The following is a 14,379-nucleotide window of genomic DNA, read 5'->3' as shown; positions in this document are numbered from 1 at the left end:
GTGCACAGCCAGAGGTGGAGCATCTAGATTCTTCATATTTCAGAGAAGAAAGAGAGGAATCAGAGAGTGCACAACTGGAGACTGAGCATCTGGACTTCTCCTTTTCCAAGGAAAAAACAGAGGAATTGCAGGGTGCACCACTGGAGATTGAGCATGCAGACTTCTTGCATTCCAAGGAAGAAAAGGTGGCATCAGAGGGTACAGAACTGGATAGAGAACATCTAGATTTCTTATATACAGGGAAAGAAACAGAAGAATTGCAGAGTGCCCAGCTGGAGAAGAGTCATCCATCTTTCTCATATTCCAGGAAAGAAATAGTGGCATCAGAGAGTGCACAGCTGGACACAGGGCATCCAGATTTCTCATATGCAAGGAAAGAAACAGAAGATTTGCAAAGTTCTCCACTGGAGGAGAAGCATCCAGATTTCTCAAGTGCAAGAGAAGRAATGGGGAAATCAGAGGGTGCACAGCAGGAGAGAAAGAATCTACATTTTTCATCTTYCAGAGAAGAAATAGAGAAACTGGAGAGTACACAACTGGGGACTGAGCATCTGGACTTTTCCAGGGAAGAAACAGAGGAATTGCAGAGTGCACCACTGGAGATGGAGCATGCAGACTTCTTGCATTCCAAGGAAGAAATGATGGCATCAGGGAGTGCACAACTGGACACAGAGCTTCCAGATTTCTCACATCCCAGGGAGGAAATAGTGGAATTGGCAAGTGCACAGCTAGACATGGAGCCTCCAGCTTTCCCATATTCCAGGGAAGAAACAGAGAAATCAGGCCATGTGCAGCTAGAGAGGGAGCATCCAGCTTTCTCATATTCCAGGGAAGAAGTAGTGGAATCAGGGAATACACAGGTGGAAACCAAGCATCTGGAATTCTGTTTTTCCAGGGAAGAAACAGGGAAACAGAAATATGTTCCTTTGGAACTGGAACACTCAAAGTTCCCGTATTCTCACAAAGAAGCAGAGCAACAAGAAACAGCGCAGCTCGTGCTGGATCCTTCAGACTTATATTCAGTGGAAGAAGAGAAAGAAAACACTACAGAACTTGAATTGATGTATGCATCTGATGTATCTGATTCAACTGGAAGAGCTGAGGCACAGCAAACTGGGTACTTGGGGTCAGAACATTCAGATTTACCATATCCTACAAATAAAAGAAAGCAGCAAGAAATGGCACAAGTAGATTCGGACAATTCTCATTTGTCGTATTTTGGTGTCAAAGTTGAATACCCACAGTCTGCGCAGCAGGATTCACAGCATAGAGATAAGCTGTATTCCCTTGACAAGGCAGGGAAAGAAGAAACTCATCAACTGCGGTCAGAGCATGCAGTTTTATCATGCTCTCCTGTGAAAGAAAGGCAAGGTAAAACTTCACAGCTGAGCTTGCAACAAGCAGATACATCATCTTCCACAGGCAAAACAGAACAACAAGAAATGTTACGACCAAAGTTAGAACAAGCAGCTTCACCATATTCCTGTGGAGAAGCAACACAAGAAGCTGTACAAAAAGATTTAGAAGGTTCTGAACTGTCATCTTGCATTAGCAAGGCAGAGCACCATGAAAATGTACCATTAGTTTCAGAAAACCTTGATTTCTCATTAATTACTGGAGAAGCAATGCAAGAAGGAATGGAATCAGGATTTTCAGACTCTTTGTGTCCCACTGACAAACCAAAGCCCTGGGAAGTGGCACCATCAGAGCAGAAGCATTCACTTCCCTTCTACTCCATTGCTGACAGTCAGCAACAAGAGACTACGCCAGTGGATTTGGCACAGCCAGATACAGTGTACTCCTTTGGCAAAATGGAACAACAAGAACAAGGAGAGCTGGAACAACAGGAAACATCCCAACAGAAAGCTACAGAAAGGGAACTGGAGCATTCAGATTTGTTAGAAACCTGTGGGAAAGCAGAACCACAGGAAATGGAACAAATGGATTTGGCCCAGTCATACCACTCATATTATTGTGACAAAGAAGGACAGCACAAAATAGCTCAACCAGAGTTAGTGAATCTGCCTTTGCCATATTCTCATGGGGAACATATGCAAGGAGAAGAAATAGAAATGGAGCCAGAGTATCCAGAATGGGCACTTTCTGCAAGTGCAGAAATGCAGCAGGAAATGATAGAACAGAAATCAAAGCAACCAGATTTGTCACACACTGGTGGCAAAATGAAGCAACAAGAAATAATACCTCCAGAGCTGGAACAAACATTTTTGTCATCTTCCACTGAAAGAACAGCATCACAGGAATTAGAAATGAGGTCAGAATATCCAGATTTGTCATATTCCTTTGGCAAAGCAGAACAACAAGAGACATTGAAACATCCAACTTTATCATTTAGTATGAAGCAACAAGAAACTGCACCGCTGGCAACAGAACATCCACATTTTTCATCTGACATCAGTGAAACAAAACCAGGAGACACTGTACAGCGGGAGTCAGAACATCCAGAGCTGTCATATTTCATAGGAAAATCACAACAAGAATCAGAATATTTAAGTTCATTAGAAACCCTGGGTGAAGCAGTGCAAAATGAAAAAGCTATGCAAGTGGAATCTAAATATCCAAATTTGTTGTATTCTGTTGGTCAAAAAGGCCAACAAGAAACTTCACATCTGGATTCCAAATATCCAGATTTATCATGTTTCCTAGGTAGTGCCAAAGAACAAGCAACTCTAGAGTCTGAGTCAAAACATCAAGACTTGCCTAAAGTGACCAGAAAAAGCATTCCACCAGCAACTGCAAAAATAGAATCAAAACATCCAGATTTGGCTTATTCCCTTGGCAAAGCAGAGGAGCCAGAAATTGTACCACGGGAAATGAAAYGCCCTAATTTGTCACATTCCACTGATGAAAGAAAGCAACAAGAAATAGTACCATTGGATCAGAAACATAGCAAATTTTCTATTGACAAAGGAATGCAGCAACAAAACACAAACCAGCAGTTAGAGCAAACAAAGTTTTCATATTCTGCTGGCAAAACTGAGCAATTAAAACGTGCTCAACAGGACCTGGAACAAACCGATTTATCGCTTCCTATTGACAAGCCAGACTCTGAAATGGCCCAGCCAAAAATGGAACATGTTGATGTGATATGTCCTCCTGACAAAAGAGAGGTACAACAAAGAGTACAACTAGAATTAGAGCAAACAGGTTTAACTTACTCTTTTGGAAAAACAGAACAGAAAACAGTGCAGCCAGAAATGGAACATCCTGGTTTGGCACATCCTGCGGATGTAATAGAACAAGAGGACATGGCACAGACAGAGCTAGGACATCCTGATATGTCTTATCCTGTTTTTGAAACAGGAGAACTGCAAACTGCACAGTTAAAATCCAAACACCCAGGTCTAGCATATTTTGCTGATAAACTGCAGGAAACCACACAGCTGAGGGTGGCACAACCAGATGCATCATATGCCCGTGACAAAACAGAACAGTGCCCACCTGCCCAAATGGACCTGAGCCACACAGACTTGTTATTCTCTGCTGACACGGCAGGACAGCCATGGATGGTGCACACAGCCTTGGGGCACCCTGATGCCTCAGCATGTTCAGTCGATAGAACAGAACATCCACAAACTGTAATGTTAAGAGGTCCAGATGTTTCATCTCATAGTGAAAAAGCAGAGCAAAAAGAAATGTCAAAACTAGAGTTGAAACATCCTGATTTTTCCCATTCCATTGATAAAACACAGCCACAGGAAACTACACAACTGGGGGTAGGAAAACCAGATCTCTCACCTTTACCTGGCAAAGCAGAGCAGCCACACAATGCTCAAGAGGAACTGGAGCAGTCAGGCCTTGTGTATTCTTTCAGCAAAGTTGGACAACAAGAGAAAGCCCAGCCAGAACTGGAACATCCACAGTTATCTTATTCTGTTCATGAAGCAGATGAAGAAAGCGCAGATTTAGCACGTGCTGTTGGCAGATTAGAGCACCATAGATTTATACAAACAGAGGCAGAACAAATGGATTTATCATGGCCAATTGATGAAATGCAGCAACCACAAATTGCTCAACTGGATTTGGAACATCCAGATTTATCTTATTYCATTGGCACAGTACAGCAACAGGAAAAGGTTCGACCAGAACTGGTACAGCCAGGTGATTTTTCATCATCTCACGGCAAAGAACAAAGGGAAAGTGTAAGAATGCAGTCAGATCATCCTGAATTGCAGTGCTCTGTTGGGGAAATAGAAGGATTGCAAACTTCACAAGTGAGATCTGAATATGYGGACTTGTCATTTGCTGTTGACTCAGTAGGACCTCATGAAGTGGCACAATCAGAGTTGAAAGAATATGATTTGYTGCATTCTTTTGTAGAAACAAAGGGATCACAGGCTGCCCCACTAGAGTCTGAATATCCAGACGTCTCAAATTCCTTGGACAAAGCAGAGCATCCTGATTTGTCCTCTTGGATTAGTAAAGAAGAGCAAACTGCGCMACTGGAGTTCAAACAACAAGAGAGGGGAAATTACAAATTACACCCAGAGCAACCAGTGTTGTCATGCTCCCACGGCAGAGCAGAGCAGCCCAAAAGTGCCCGAATGGAAGTGAAAGTCCAGGAATTCTTGTATTCCTCTGGCAGAACAGAGCAACAAGAAATAGCAAAACAGCTATTGGAGCATCCCAATTTATCACATTCCACTGATAAAACACAGCAACTAGAAACTACACAACTGCAGTTAGGACAACCAGATTTATCATCTTGCCTTGGCAAAACAGACCAACCAAAAACTGCTCAAGTGGAAGCAGAACATGCGGACTTGCTACATTTCACTAGCAAAACAAAACAGCAAGGAGAGGCACAACCAGAGTTTGAATATCCTGGTCTGCTATATTCCATTGGCAAAGTAGAGCAGCCACAGGCTCTGCAGCTGAAATCAGAACAGCTTGTAATATCAGAGCCTACTAGACAAACAGAGCAACAAGGACGGGCACATCCAGAGTGGGAACTTCCTGATTTATCGTATTCCATTAGCAAAACACAGCCACAGAAAGCTACGCAACTGGAATTAGGACAACCAGATTTATCCTATACCCTTGCTAAGACAGATGAAATACAAACTGTGCAAGGGGAATTGGAACATGCAAATTCATTGTATTCTTCTGACAAAACAGAACAAGAAAGGGTATCACTGGAGTTGGGACATCCACAGCTATCTTATTCTGTTACTGAAGTAGAACAGGAAGTTGCCCATCAGAAACCAAACTGTCAAGATTTGTCATATTCTATTGGCAGATTAGAGCACCATGAAATTGTACAACCAGAGGTAGAAGAAATGGATTTATCATATCCAGCTAGTGAATCAGAGCCTTCACAACCTGTCCAATTAGTACTGGAACAACCAGAGTTTTTGGAGGCTTTTGGCAGCCTAGAGGAAAAGAAAACGGCTCAGCCTGGCTTTTTGCATTCCTTTGGTGAAGACCAGAAACAAGCTTCACAGGTGGACTTGGAGCAACCAGTTTTATCATATTCCCTTGGCAAAGCAGAGCAACAGGAAACTGCACAAACAGAGTTTATGCATTCTGATGTTTCTGATGTTTCATATTCCACTGGGAAAGCAGAACTGCAAACTGAACAACTGAAATCAAAATGTCCAGATTTGTCATACACTCTTGGCAAAGCGGAGACTCATGGAAAGAAACAACCAGAGTTACTGTATTCCTATGGCGAAAGAGAGCAGCCACAGCTTGCTCAGCTGGAGTTGGAGCATATAGAGACATCATTCTTCGCAGGAGAAATGRAGCGGAGGGAGGGCGCCCAACCTCAACTGCAGTGTGTTAATTTGCAGTACTCTGAAATAGAGGAACCAGAAACTCCTTCTGTATCATATGCCTTTGGCAGTACTGAGAAGCAGGAAACTGCACAACTGGAGCTTGAACAATCAGATTTATCAAGTTCTTCTGACAAAGCAAAACAGCGTGAAACTGCCCTGCTGAGAGCAGAGCGTTCAGAGAAGCAGGACTCAGAGATTACTTCATCTCTAACTACTCATTTGGAAACTGAACAACAAGTTTTATCCTTTTCTGCTGAGGAATCAGAGAGTCAAAAAATTCAACCTTATTCATCTCTTCCTGAACAATCAGTATCTGTACCTGTAGGTGTTTCACAGTCTGTTTCTGAAATAAAAATGGGAAAAAGTCAGAAGTCTTCACCTATAACTGCAAGCCTGTCCCCCGAGCACTCAGATTTATCTTACACTCACGGTAAAACAGAACAGTTAGAATTTGTACAACCTGAGTCAAGCTTCTTTTTTGCAAAAAGTAAGAAAATTGATCTACATTCACCTGTGGCTGTACAGTCAGAGACTGAACATGCAGTTTTACCTGAAACAGGAAGAGAGCAAACTCCACACTACTTTCACACAACTACACAATTAGAATCTGAACAATTAAATCCATCATATTCTGTAGATAAAGCAGAAGCCCCAGAAAGACAAGACTATTTAACTGTCCCTGCAAAACTGGAGTCTGAACCCTCAGTTTCATTTTATTCAGTTGATGAAACATACCAGCAAGAAATTCCACCTTATTCAAAACCCACCTCTGAGTATTTGGTTCCTACATACTCCCTTGCTGAAGAAGAAAAGCAAAGCATGCAGCCGTTTAGTCCTCAAAGAGCACAATCAGAATGTAAACATATAATTACACATCCTGATGAAACAGAACTGCAACAAGTTCAGCTGTATTCATCTAAAATAGCAAGATCGAAGACTGCAGAGTCAGAGAGTATGTCTCTAATGCACATACCAGACCAAGGCAAGCAAGAATCTCAAGATCAGTCATTGGACACAGAATATTTGTCATCAGAGCAGTTAAGAATTCCCCCCAAATTCACTGCCGAGCAGGATGAGCAAGAAATGCAACCTGATGTGCAGCAAGTGACAAAGTTGATGACCACAGAGTCCAAGGCTGTAGCAGACCAACAATCAGTGTCATCAGATTCATTTGTACGTTTTCATACACTGCCTGAAAGGTCAGTATCACTGKTTTTCACTGATGATGAAGAGAAACAAAATATTCCATCATCTTTATCAGACATAGTAGACATGCTTGGAAAGCAATCAAACATTATTTTAAGCAGTTATGAAGAAAAGGATAGACATGAAATGCCATATTTTACAGAGCAAAAATACACATCCTCAGAGCAACTGGGAGCTATTTCATCAGATCTTATTTATGAAACTGTGACACACAAACCTCAGCTTTATTCTAGTGAAGGAGGCAGCCTGTCTTCAGCAGAGTCGAAGTCCATTTACAGTRTTTCTTCTGATGAAAAGCAGAATCCAGATATTCCATCATCTTCTTTTGGGCTAGCTAGCTGGCTGGTAGAAGAGGTGAAAGCTCGTTCAATTAGTCCAATAAGAGCTACAGAAGTAGACAAGCAAGGAATTCAGCTTTCTCCAAATGAAGCTTATGATTCTGGATCAAAGCAACTCCCAGCCGGAAGCTGTGAAGAACTTACAGTTAATAGTACTATGAAGAATAAACCAGGTATATTTAGAGCTTCTGATATAGCATCAAGTGAAATTTCCCACAGATTGTCCTCAGAAACTAGTCACAGAATTCAAAGGTGTGATTTACAATCTCTGGGAAGAGATAATCCAGGTCCAGAAAAAGTTCCAAAGGATGAAACTAGCGCTGGAAACCTTACAAAAACGGAAGCAAGGCAACATCCAGATGTAGACAAAGTAGATGAAGTACCTGAACATCACCTTGCGGGAAAAGATGAAGAAATAGAGCATGTGAGAGCTGTAGAAGATAGTCAACATGCTCCTGAACCTACTGAACAAAAAGATCTATTTAATATAATTTCAGAAGGCTATGAAATCCTAAATATTCATGCTCCTACACATATTTCTTCTGTTGATCAAGAAGAAAGTAAACACATGCCRGATAAACTAGAGTACTTGGAAACAAATCCTTCATTTAAGAGAAAATTAGCAGATGATGGCCATAGAGCCTTAGCTTCTGGAACAACCATTGAAACTTCAGAAAGTTCAGTGCTGGGAAACCCTGGAAATAAAAATCATGAACTAAAAGAATTGGTCAAAGATGCTGCTGCWGAGGAAACTGGAGAAACAGAAGAGGAAAAGTCCATGTTGCCAGAAAATAATAATGACACAGTGTTGGACTCTAATAATGGTATGGCTGATATGGATTATTTTGAAAAATATACCTTGATTGATGACAAATCTCCAATTAAGCCAACTTTTGAGAGACCAGATTCATTGGTTTCTATGACAGAAAATCCTAAGGAAGCTGTGGAAGAAGCCGCATCTTTTAAAGAAAGCTCTGAGGTAAATACTTTGGAAGAAGAGTTTTCCTTACTTGAAGATCTGGATGAAGTCTTTTATGGTACCACAAAAGGAGAAAGTATGGAATCCTATGCAAGCGTTTCAAAACTTTTACCTGTACAAAAATCAATTGATATTAGCAATAAAAATGTTATGAACGTAGAAGATGAACAGAAGTCACCAGGGACCCCACTGTTTGATTCAGAAGAAGGAGTGTTAGAACGATCCCTGTTGTTTCCTACCACTGTTGCTGCAATTAATCCAGAGCTTCTAGAGGAGCCACCTGCTCTGTCATTTTTATACAAGGATCTCTATGCAGAAGCAGTGGGTGCAAAGACAAAGGAGGAGACTCCTTCTGATGAGGAGAGTGGTAATTCTAATGCATCGTTTCCTAGTAGGAATTCAGACACAGATGATGGAACTGGAATATATTTTGAAAAATACATTCTTAAAGATGAAATTCCTGGTAAAGACATAGGCCATCCTCAAAAGGATCAGATACCAGAAGATCAGCCTTTTAGTGGAGRTATTTCTGTTCAGAGCTCAGGGAACAAACACAAGCAGTGGTCTAGTGATGTTTCAGGTGTCAGAACTAAGGTTCTTCCAGAAAGGGGACTTGTGGAGAGAGAGGAAGTCCAGGTTGACAGTGACATAAAAGCAACAGTTTGTAAACCAACGCATGCCATTCCTTTTGGAAGCAAAGTAAATCTTTCAGGTGCAAGAAGTGCTACCAGTGAACAAAGAGAAGAAAACAYACCTGTAGAAACAACTGAAGAATTACCAGAGCAAACAAGTCACCAAGAGTGTAGGCAAAGAATGGATTATCAGGGAGCTGCACTTCAAGAAGCAGCCAATAAACAGGAAGAACAACATGAAATAGCAGCAGTTCATCAAATGGAAAAACATATCCCATATATCAGGTCACCAGTTGAAGATAGTGAAGATGATCAATATGCCCAGGCAAATCTTTCACATGTCCCAATCCTTCAGCCAGCAGAGAAGCCAGACAAGGAAAGAGAGGAGCAGCGCCCTGATATTTGTGAAGATCTCGCTGAGGCAATTGGCTATGATGTGATTACACAAGAAGAACTTCTACAAGATGAAGTGTCCTCTGAACTGACACACGAGGAGCTTTTATTTGAAGATAGGGACTCTTTTGAGCATATTGGCGACAGTTACGAATTTGTAGATGAGCCAGAACAAAGAACACCTGTTGAACTTGAAGATTCAGGTTTTGTGGTAATGTATCCTGAAAAATCATCAACAAACATACCTCAAGTTGAGAGTCCACAAAGAGAACCGAAGAAAGCACAAGTAGATACATATTGTTACCACTGCAAGTGCCCAATATCTGCTATTGATAAGCTTTTTGGAGAACATAAAGACCATGAAGTCACAACATTAGATGCTGCTGCAACCAAGATGAAGGTAAGAATTAATTTGGGTGGGAGGAAGGAGGTGGCTGGACGAAGGAGGTACTGAAGCTAGTTTCTCTAGGCCTATTCTGTGAACTGGCCTTTAGAGAGTAAGTGTAGAGGCTAAGTCATAGTATATAAAATGAAAATTTTTCCTAAAAACCCGTAAGAGATCTGGAAGGGAGAGTTTCTTATCATTAAGGTGTTATCTAGACTCATAAACTTGCTAAGATGATGTTTTTATTTATTCAGATGTTTGAATGATCTTATTTATGTGTGGCTTTTATGGACTTCCATTTTTTAGCCTTCTAGTTTGTGCACGTTTGTCTAGATTGTAGGCACAGAGGGAGAAATGAGAGGATTGATGTTTATATGAGGAGAGAATTTTAGTAAGAGCAGCTCATTTCACCTGACAGAACAGAAACCTCTGCATACTGGTAACAACATCACCATAAAATGTTTTCCATCCCAGTTACATGTGTTGGTTGCTTGGAGATATCAGAGTATTTTCACAGTGTACGCTACACAGTTTTGTTATAACTCTGTCCTCATTTTCTGTTCAGTTCATGTTCAGCTTCCCAATAGTATTTTTAAGTGTAGTGAATTGCATTTAGCAATTCCTACTTCCTCCCACTATTTCTAAGCTGTATCATTTTAAAAGATAGATATGAATGCCATCCATTTCACTGGAGTGTGCCTTCAGTAGCAATACTGTTGAAAATGCTATCATGTCTGTAGAAGCTCATTTTGGCTGTTCTGCTTGTAAAAATGGCATGTTTGTGGTGTCTCACTTTTGCCACATCAGATTTGTTTATGTGCAAGAACAGATGTTCCTTCCTTGATTATGCGCTATTTAATCTCACCCCAGTGCCTGCAAGGTGAGCTCTTTTCTAGCACATTTAGAGTTACCAATAATGGAGAGTTTATAATTTCATGAACATCCTGGAAGGGCTTATGTCACTGATTTTTGAGTTATTTTTGTGTTAACTCATAGGTAAGAAACAAGCATTACAAGCAGGAGAAGTTAAGGAACTAGTTGCAAATGTCAATATTTACAAAAATATCTCTGTGGTGTGCAGAGGTATGAAATGTTATCACATTTTGGATAATTATCATTTCTGAGTGAAATATGAATGGCCATATACAAAGTATATCTGTAATAAAGTCACAGATCCCAGCCATCCCCAAAAGTAACCACATTGCAGTAAGTAGAGTTAAACCACAAATAAATGCCCTGTGATATCATTCCCTGGCTGTGGAACCTGGACACGAAACCAATAATTAAATCTGGCCACAACACAGGCTTGGCTTCATGTGATTTCTAGCACTCAAGGCTCTGGTTACTCTAAGACGATATTTCTATGTTTCTTATTACCTTTGTATAATTACTGAGAAAACTTTAAGATAGCAAAACGCTTGTCACCTGAATTTTGGCTTTAGGAGCACAGTTTCACCATAAGAGAAATGAGCTATGGATGGTATCGGTCAGATTAGATTGGGTATCTTGAGAAACAGAAGTTTGTCTCTGGTTCTCAATGACTGGCCCTAAATAGAGCCTTCAATTTTACAGTCCAATGTGACATTCATAGTTAATGGAAAATCACATGCTAGTTTTCAAGCAGATCTAGCTATAGAAGTTTGCCATGACAGGAAGGTGTTACCAAAGCAAGGTAACCTTCCTTTTAGATTTATGCCAGCTAATTAAAACAAAGTATTTTTGTAAATTATAAATTGCATCTGAGCAGATGGCCAGCTTGCTATCATGAAAGATCAAGAAGGACTACTGCCTGAGAGAGATTTCTGTGTCGTTTCTGGCACTGTTGTTCCTAGGACTTCTTTTGTTTGCACTTTTAATTCAGCCAGTGATTTTGATAGGAGATTTGGCTGTCCACACTGCCAGTTTAGGATTCTGGTTTGTAAGAAGTATCTTTAAAATTATAATTAAAAAAAACATTACTTATCTTCAGTTTGCTGCAGGAGACTTTACTGCATAAGCTATTAACCTGATAATTCCCTGCATTTTCTTTCTTTTTATGCACCTGTTTCCCCTCATGAAGGTCTGAGTACCCTTAACTTCCAGCATAACTATTTTGAAAGTCACGGTGTTCAACAACTTGCATAAGCACTTAGCACTTTGTTAAGCTGAGCTCTTCTCTTTTTTCTTTCTTTTTCTTTCTTTCTTTCTTTTTTTTTTTGGGGGGGTGTGGGGAGGGGGTGTTGGAAACAGTTTTGTCACTCTTCCTGTTGCTATTTCTGTGCTTGTCTTTGTAGCCAGGGAGACACGTGAAATTAATTTAGCGATTATTCCAATGGCAGCTCATGGCAAAAAAAAAATGCTTTGTACAAAAGCTTTATAAAATAATATACTCAGTTACTGAAACTTTTAAAATTTCAGGATCAATTAGATGAATTGCTAATAGCATTGGAAGAAAAGTCAATGAAGACTGAAGGGGTTGTGAGTGAAATTGAATCTCTATTTAACTCTGTTGAGGTAAGTGCAGTGTTTATCAAGTTAGTTTTCTTACTCTCCACAGAAGTGCTTCTAAGATATGTTTCCTTTGTTTTGTAGTGTCATTTTTTCCACTAAAATGGGCTGCTTCTCCAGTCCTCAAACTCACTTCTCCTGCCTCAAGTAGTTAACCTGAGGGAAATAAAGATGCAAACATTTGCTTTTTCTGTATATGATTGCAATGTGGAATATGTGACTGGAAGAAAATGTTCCCTTAATTTTGATTGCATTTATAAACAGCTCACACTGTGTCTATATCTAGAGTCCTGTGTTAAACCTAAAAACATTATCCAATATCCAGAAGTTCTTAAGCCTTGAGGACTGTATTATTTTCAGTCAAAAGTATGGATTTATAGGTATTTTGTAATCAGACTTCCTATCTGTATGCTTAGCTGTAGAAGATTAATTTTAAACACAATACAAAATTCTTCCATTAGTTTTTTATGTATTTTTCTAGCATTATTTCTCCTAGATGAGCTTGCGTACAGAAATAAAAATCTCTTGTCAGGATGCCAGTAGAAGTCTAGTGGGTGGCTCATGTATGGGTAGTTGAGAGTTTCTGTGTATTCATTAACTGCTGTAATTTTATTCTGCAGATCAGTTTACATCTTTTATTTTCTAGGAAAACTGTAAGAAAAATGCAGAGTTACTGGAAAAACAGAATGAAGACATGATTAAGAAAGTGGTAGCACAATATGATGAGAAATCAGAAAACTTTGAGGAAGTGAAGAAGATGAAAATGGAATATCTGTATGAACAGATGGTTAACTTTCAACAAACTGTTGATTCAGCAAAAGAAACCTTGGAGACAACAGTAAAGGAAATGGAAGAACTTGATGGATTTGTTTTTCTAAATGTAAGTGACTAACATTGCAGCTTTACTAATACTAGTTAGGAAAGCATTTATACACTACCTGAACTGATCTTAAGTTACTTTTTTTTTTTTTTTTTTTTTTTTTTTTTTTTTTTTTTNTTTTTTTTTTTTTATTTTTTTTTTTTTTTTTTTAGACAGCTAAATCCTGCAAGTTCAGTTATTCCACTCTGAAAGGGCTACATTGTTTGTTTTTGTTGTGTAAATGCTCAGAGAACTGCAGAGGTGATGCATAGGGTGAGAATATGAGTTATGCCTTTAGAAGGGTTCTGTTTTGCTTTGTGAAGAGAAGGCTGTGTTGTTTATTAATTTTTATTTAATAAAATAAATATTATTTTAATATGTAAATATAAAATAAAATATATAAAATAAATTTTATTAATTTATTATTAATTTATCTAGAACTGGCTATTCAAGAATAAGAAGTGTCATAATAGTAGAAGGTACTTTTTTGTAGGAAAGGTGAAACAAGAAAGTCTACTTGGAAATTATCCAAATTGAAAGATGAGGTTTTTTTATAGATGTTTTTGTTTTTTGTTTTAAATAAGAAGACACTAAGTGTAATTGTACACTCAAATTATTGAGGCTAAACTAAAAGTTTACTACTGAAAAATTTCTAAACGGGCTAGATTCAGGAATGTGCGTGTAGCGTGCCTGTCTGTAATGGTCTTTTCTGTATTTAGAAAACATCTCTTATGAATTTGCGTGGCTCAGGTTACCTGGCTGATACAATCCTCAGTCAGTCTTATCCTGAGCTTGGTTTCACAGTCTTGTAGGTAATTAAACATTAATGGACAGAGGCCTGCAAGATTATTTTTGCGCTGCAAGAATTGTCTATAATTCAGCTGTGGCATGTCCTTCTCCTAGAAGTGTATCGGCAGTTTTGAAGGGGATGGGATTTCTGGGACAACAGTCCTCTCCGGTTATGAAATTAGTTTGCAAGCTGCAGAAATTCTCCTGGGGTGTAAGAAACAAAAAGTTCACGTTACTGTTGGAAGACATATTTAAAATCATTCGTACAAAATAGCTCCCCAGACAGAAATTCCCTGCTCGCATACTAGCAGTGACAGAAGCGGTGAGCAGTCTTTGGCATTCCGCACTCATATGAGTTCCCCGAGGACTTAAGTGTCCTGTAGCCAAGTGAATGCCTGGGAGGTGGGCTATTTTGGGATGAGTGAAAAATATATCATATTTTCCTGAACTTCACTAGGTACTGGAGCAGTCCCTTTGGCAAAAATGAATCTTTGTAATCTGTAATTATTTTGGGGA

At 39.5% G+C, this 14,379-nt stretch overlaps 1 protein-coding gene across 1 annotated transcript in view; it reads left to right on the top strand.

The window, feature by feature from the left end:
• The window catches only part of CMYA5 (cardiomyopathy associated 5), a 45,779-nt gene that overhangs the window by 9,074 nt on the left and 22,326 nt on the right, over positions 1 to 14,379 (top strand). The window contains exons 3-5 of the mRNA XM_085322416.1: positions 44 to 9,743; positions 12,126 to 12,221; positions 12,862 to 13,095. Coding sequence (XP_085178542.1) covers positions 44 to 9,743; positions 12,126 to 12,221; positions 12,862 to 13,095 — 10,030 coding nt within the window. The remainder of the gene's footprint in view (positions 1 to 43; positions 9,744 to 12,125; positions 12,222 to 12,861; positions 13,096 to 14,379) is intronic.

Source organism: Rhea americana, unplaced genomic scaffold (genome assembly GCF_003343005.1).
Source record: "Rhea americana isolate MKP2758 unplaced genomic scaffold, rheAme1 scaffold_77, whole genome shotgun sequence".
Lineage (NCBI taxonomy): Eukaryota > Metazoa > Chordata > Aves > Rheiformes > Rheidae > Rhea > Rhea americana.
The sequence above is the reverse complement of the archived record's forward strand: the minus strand, read 5'-3'. Positions and strand labels throughout refer to the sequence as shown.